Source organism: Ceratotherium simum, chromosome 35, assembly GCF_057802395.1.
Source record: "Ceratotherium simum simum isolate JZ-2026a chromosome 35, ASM5780239v1, whole genome shotgun sequence".
NCBI classification, from domain to species: Eukaryota; Metazoa; Chordata; class Mammalia; order Perissodactyla; family Rhinocerotidae; genus Ceratotherium; species Ceratotherium simum.
In genome coordinates, this window is record NC_141934.1 from 1,593,949 (window position 1) to 1,600,508 (window position 6,560).

Genomic DNA, 6,560 nt, shown 5'->3' on the forward strand with positions numbered 1-6,560 from the left:
CATTGAGGGATGAGACTCACAACTGAGAGAAACGAGCTTTATTTCCAGTCTTCAATAGGTAGGGTAATACTTACTTCATAATGTTTTTGTGTAAATGCAGAATAGTAAAATACTGAGCAAGAAAATAATTTCTCAGTTCTGAAACCAAGTACTTTCTCTGCCATGAGTTTTATCTGGAATTAGCTTGGCTTAAACGCGTTAGAATTCTTTTGAAGTGCTATGTAGAGAGGGTGTAGCGTCTCCAGCTGTGGATCGCGGGCCTGGGGAGGCCTAGCTGCGAGAGGGTGCAGCGCAGCGCTCAGAGCACGGAGCGATGCAGCCGCCGGCTCTGCACCACCTGCAGCCTTTTCTGCCGCTCCGCGAAGTTACTCTTCAGCGTCTGCTTCAGCGCGGGCAGGATGGCTCGCTCCCCCCCCAGCAGCGGGCTCAGAATCAGGCTGGTGGGGGCAGAGGAGGGATCACTACAGGCGCCTTGGAGCGCAGACTTGGCTGGGAGTGGGGCCACGGTCAAGGCGCTGAGCCAGGGCCTGCTCTGCTGCGCCCTGGGCCTGCAGGCACTGGGCTTGGCGGCCGCCCCATCCCCCATGCCAGTGGGACTCACCATTTCTTAGAGATGCCCTTGGTGGGGACCTTGGGGAACTGCATGGCCTCCAGGTGAAGGGCCTCCTGGTCCCTAGTGAAGGAAGAGTCAGCAGTGAGCCCCAGACGAGCAGGCCCTGCCTAGCCTGTGACAGGGTGGACACTGTGCAGGGGCACGCACTTGGGAGAACTTGGCCCGGCCTCCTCGGGGGCAGCCTTAGGCCTCTGGTTCCCTTCCAGGAGGGACTTGAGGTGCTGCAGCTGCAAGGCAGGGAGAAGAGGCGTGGTGGGCGGGGCCCACAGAGGCACTGGTGCGTGCCCACTGCCCCAGCCTCACCTCTTGCGCCTGCAGGAGATTGGCGTTCCACAGCTGGCGGATGACCACCTCGCACTGCTGAAGTGTGGTGGGCTTGCGCAGGTAGGGAGGCAGGCTTGTCGTGGGGGGTGCCCCTGTCGCCTGCTTGCCCTTGTGCTGGCTGCCCGCCACTGAAGTGGCCACTGGATTAGAGGTCTCCACTTCCTCATCTCTGAAACAGTCACTGCAGCAGCCCAGAGGTGGCCTGCCAGGATTGGTCTAGCCACCCACCATCTCTCCTCAGGGCACCACCCGCACCAGTGTGAGGCCAGTATGGGGAAGTGGGGCGTCTACACAGCCTTCTCGGGGCCTGGCTCCCTTCTGCTGACCAGGGTGCTCCAGGCACCAGGTGGGGGGGTCTCTGGGGCCAGCTCTGACCTGGGCCTGTCCCTTTCTTGCCTCTCAAGGTACGCTGAGGGTCAGATGTGGTTCAGGCTGCCTGGCTGCCCATGGTGCTGACCCCACATCTGGTGGGGCTAGTCCAGAGGGAATCTAAGGATGGTGCAGAGAAGCAAGAGCCTATCCCACCAGCTGCACTACACAGGGGATGTGGGGTTCCCTTTTCGGATGCAAAGTCCAGCTCACTGCTGCTTTCCAGGGAAGTCCCAGAAACTTGGGTGTCACCAGAGCCTGGTCCTGCTCTGGCCTGCTGGCTCCATGCCTTCGAAAGGCGAAGCACGTTTCCCAGGGTGGAGCCTGGGAACCCAATTCACTGTTTTCTTGGTGAAAAGCAACCTAATTTGGAGGCCAAATTACCTTGCTTCCTTGAGAAAATGGTTTAGGGGCTGCTGCTGGCCCCTGTTGTGGGCTCAGATCAGCTCAGGGACCCTGCAGAATGCCTAGGGCGGGGTAGGGGAAGGCAGTGCCCACCAGATTGACGAGCCCTAAGGCCATCTGCTTTCGCGAGCTTGGTTCACGCTGGAGACTGGCCCATGTGGAAGGGCAAAGCAATCGGCTGGTTCTAGGGTGCGAACCTACTAAATGTAATCTCGGGCCGCAGGGTGCAGCGAGCCTTACTTGGCCTGCCCTTGTGCCCCGGGGGCTTTGTCCAGCTTGCTGTTGTGAAGCAGGGTGGTGCCTGGGGGCTCCTCTTCCAGGTCCATCTTCTGGGGAATGTCGGCTTTCGCGTCTTGCTTCTTGGAGGAACCAGGCTGGGGCCTGGCCTTGCCTTGAGAGTTGGCTGCAGGTCAGAGCCAGACAGTGCCAGTGACTGCAGGCATCAAGAGCCGCTGCCCAGGTCCTCGGGGAGCAGCTGTGTATGCCCACGGAGCCCCTGCCCCCACCTCAGCTTCCTCCTTGTAAAGGGGAGATGTTAACAGCCTCCCTCAGAGCTGCTGGGAGAACTGAGTGAGGGTCTGAGGATACTGCCTGTGGGTGGTCCTGCTGAATGCTCTCAAGCAGTCACAGTGGTGGAAGCTGGCTCCCTGAAGTAACTGAATCAGGGACAGCCCCACACCTCCCAGGCCTCCATAAAAGCCGGGGGAGGGGCAGCTTTTATGGAGGCCCCGCAACCTGTTCCCTGACTCTGAACCCCACTTTGCGCAAAATGAAACTGAATGAGATTCTGGGACGCAGCCTGCACAGGTTTACTCTCTGAGGAGAAGGCCCATTGCCCACCTGGGCCCTACATAGAAAGGGCAGGAGCTGCTCCTGGTGAGGATGCCTGGCCTCTTGGGGAGGCAGACTGGGGAGAAGAGGCTCTCAGCTCCCCTCACTCTGCCATAAGCCTAGGCTCCATAGGCAGGGCCATCCCACCTGCGTCCTGCCTGCTTTGGGGGTCACGGTGAGCAGGGCTTCTGCTGGGCAGCCAGCGCACTGCCTCCACCCTGGAAGACCACTCAGGGAGGTTCAGGGGGCTCTCGGGGCCGCTCTGTTCAGAGAGCCTGACTGCCTACCACCCTGCCCCAGGGTGGGCCCGCTGGGGGACCTTGTGCCCCGTGTTGACATCACGCCTTTGCAGCCAGGCGCGCCCAACTTTGTAGCCTCCCACCAGCTGGCCCATGGTCCTGTCCCACCTTGCCTCAGCACCTCTGGGTGGTTTTAGCTCATGACATCTGGGGGCTGCCCTCCTTGGCTCCCTTCAGCTGCCCCTCAACCCCCATGTCCACAGGGCCTGGCAAAGGTGCTCCCCAAAGTCTGCCCAACAGAGGACCACTAGGGGCTTTCAGCTCCCTGGTCAGTGCCCCACACCGGCTGCTCAGGCCTGGAGCCCCAGCGGGCACTTGCGCCTCCCTCGACCCTGAGCACACGAAGGGTGCTGGCACGCTTACCTGGCACTGTCGAATTTGAGACGGACTTGATGGACTGAAAGCTGGAATTGGAGATGCTGCCTGTGGGAGAACGCACAGGGGTCAGGCCAAGATGGCAGCAACGATCCTTCCATCCCAGCTTCTCCAGCAGCATCTGTGTATCCCCCGTGGGCGACGGGCCGGCCCACCCATGCCCACCTCCTGTCCTTGCAGGCCCCAGGCCATGCATTCGTGTGGAGCCCTCCCCACACTCTGGTGAGGCAGCCCCAGGCCCAGCCAGTGTCAGACAGAACAGAGGCCACGGGAAAGGGGGTTTCCGGGAAGGCCATCCAGATAGCAGGGGCTCAGGACCAAAGAAGCAGCAGGTCCCGAATGGGAGCACAACCTCTCCCAATGTCCCGTCGGGGATCCCCAGTGCTGTGGGACTAAGACTACTAACGGCTGGCTTCGTGCCCAGAACAGCTCACTACAGCTTCTCTGTCCTGCCAGAGAAGGCCCCACCACCCATTCTCTGTGTGTCTCCCAGGAAGGGAGAGCCCTGGGCACCCCACAGACTAGGGCATTCCAGGCTGGCACCACTCACCACTCAGACCACCTCCCCATGACAGATCTGGCCCCCAAAGTAAGGGGGAGAGCGAGTCCGAGACAACCAGGCCAGGATGGGGGACAGGCAAGGGGAGTGGGCCACAGATGAGGAAGGGCCTCGGACAGGTGGCTGCAGGTCTCCGCGTCTCAGCTTCCTTCCCCCAGCTCCCACGGTCACTGTGGAGATGGCAGGGAGGATCCCCGGAAGGCGTGTGCCCAGAGCCACCTGTCCCAGGGTGTGAGAGATCAGAGGCACAGGGCTGGGGCTGCACTGAGCTCGCTGGCGTGTCAGAGGGAGCCTGAGGCCAGCCACAGCAGCAGTCCGAGTGAAAGAACCAACCAGGTGAGTGAGCCGGGAAGGCAGGGGGAGGGTCTGGGCAGCACACGACCCCAGCTGCTCTGCCCACTGTCCACACTGCACAGACCTCAGGCCTTAAGTTCCCCAAGCGCAGCACCTGCTGTGCTTGGGTGCCCAAATTCACCCAGACCATGGCTGGGACAGTGGTGTCTGTCTGTCCAGGTCCCCTAGGACCCCTCCCCACTGGGCTAGTGAGCAGACCAGTGCAGCCAGGTCAGCACAAGCAGTCTGGAGGGGCTGCTCCCGACATGGGTAACTTCCCATCAGGCACCCCAAGGCCTCAGTCTTACCTTTCTGCTGCGGCTTCTGATTCATTATTAGCTTGTAATGGAGATCTGAAAGCAAGCACACGCTCCTGGTCATTTTGGAAGCTGCAGCCACTCTGAGAGAAGAGTCTTGGCTTGCCCTGCCCACTCCCTCCCTGCTGAGCCCCTAGAGACCTCACTCATGACCTTGGCTGCCAGGACCTGCCCCAGGACCCTGCCTTGGGTGCCCTAGGGCCGGGAAAGCCTCTGGCTGTTCCCTGAGCCAGAGCCCCTGTGTGAGAGCCTCGCCCAAAGTCCGTCCCTCCATCCATGACGTCTCCAGGGCACCCCTGCCAAGGGGGGAGCCCCTGGCCATGGATGAGCAGATGTGGTCAGTGCAATAATCAAGTGACACCCTGGACAGGGGCTGGCAACAGTTGGCGGCCCAGGGTGGGACACAAGAAGCCTGGGAGGGGAGGGTCCTGACATAATGGACACCCAGTGATCAGATACTTGGCACTCCAAGTAAAGGCAGCAGGGGAAAGGAGGGGAGTGAGAAAGAAGGCAGGCTTAGAGGTGTGTGCCGAGGAGCACTCTCTAAGGCTAAGGGAGGCAGGAAGGAGAAGCAGGGGCCCATCGTGGAAGGCCTCAGGTTCTGCTTCAGGCCTGGCCCACGGGAATGAGGAGCCACGAGAGGTGCAAAGTTAGGAAGGCCCTGCCCTGAGGACATGTGTGGGCACAGGCCGCAGGTGTCCGAGGAGGGGCTGGACAGGGCCAAGAGATCCCTCGGGGTTCGGCATGTCTGCCTTTGATCTGGGTGTGTTCAGTCTGTGAAAATTCATCAAGCTGTATACTCGTACATTTGGGGATATGATTTACTTCTACAAAAAGTTTTTTAAAACGAGGCGAGCCTGACCCTGCCTAGAGAGGAGACCACTGGCCGGGTTACCTTGGGAAGTGACGCACCAGACCCGCCCCCGCCAGATGGGCGGGCCGCCTGGAGGCACTGCCCACGACGACACCGCCAGGTCTTCGGCCTGGGGCAGGGAGCCCGAGCCCGCCGTGGCAGGACCCGGGGTGGCGCTTGCTGCCTGTGTTCCCTAAACCCTGCGTGTTCTAGAGCCCGTGCGCTGTGTCGGGGCTGGGGGCCGTGGCGGGGTTCAGGGCACCTGGGAGGCCGGTCTGCGTCTCTCGGGCCCCAACCGCGGAGGGCGCCCGCCCCCGGCCCCGCCGCCCGGACTCACCCTTGTTCTCCCGCTTCAGGTACTCGATCTCCTCGTGGAGCTTGACCAGCGTCTCCGAGTGCTGCTGCTGCAGGAACTGCAGGCTCTTCTCCAGGTCCAGGACCCGCTTCTGCGCCTCGCTGAGCCCAAGCTGCGCGCCGTGCTGCCCGGGGTGCTGGAGGACCACGGGCGGGCGCGGGCGCGGGCGCGACACCCCCCGGGAGCCCAGAGCCCCCGAGCTGGGAGGCCGCTGCCCGGCCGACACCCGCGCCGCGCTCATGTCGCCGCCGCCGCCGAGGCAAGCCCACTGGGTGGCCTGGCGCCGCGTCGCCATGGAAACACGCGCGACCCAGGGGGTGTGGCGTGCGGTGGGGGCGGGGCGTGGACGCCCGAGAGGCGTGGTGTGCGCGTGGGGGCGGGGCCTGGGCCACGTTCTGCCTGGGTGAGTGCACAGTGACTTGAAAGGCATCCTCTGGCATAATTAGACCTCAGGGAATCGTCTGCCTTTACCGTAGGCCCTATATTTCATTTTGTTCGCTTGTTGTGTTTTAATAGTTCACTTTTTGAATAGATGATAGGATTACAGTTTCAAGTATCAAAAGGTAGAGTGTCCACTTCTAATAATTGCAGAACCATTGTGCATTATGAAATGTGGACAAAATCTATGAAACAGCTGTCGGAAGGCTGGAGAAGAAGAAAAAGCAGGTGGAAACCAGGGGGGCAGCTCTTCCCCTGAGGGCTCTCTCTAGTGAGTTAGACCTCAAACAGGAAGCCACGGGCTTATTGGCTTGAGAAGGCAGAGGATGGAATTTGGGACGGCCACTGGAGCGGAAAATTGAGAGGAGTAATGCTGGGAAGTTTGTAGCCTCAGCAGGTGAGGAGCCAGAAGCTATAAACTCCCTTCGAATACGTGGCTGGCCTGAACTGCCCATGTGTGGGTAAGATTCCAAAGATCCCAGGGAAAGA

General features: G+C 61.0%; 1 protein-coding gene across 1 annotated transcript; it reads right to left on the minus strand.

Annotated features, from left to right (window-relative positions):
• Positions 1 to 23: 23 nt before the first annotated feature.
• LOC101398835 (coiled-coil domain-containing protein 74B-like) lies at positions 24 to 5,874 on the minus strand. Its single transcript, XM_087423764.1, is given in 8 exon segments — positions 24 to 437; positions 602 to 673; positions 761 to 897; positions 899 to 1,106; positions 1,952 to 2,114; positions 3,205 to 3,264; positions 4,417 to 4,461; positions 5,616 to 5,874. Coding segments are annotated over 8 exon segments (1,083 nt in total). The 3' UTR covers positions 24 to 298.
• Positions 5,875 to 6,560: the final 686 nt, after the last annotated feature.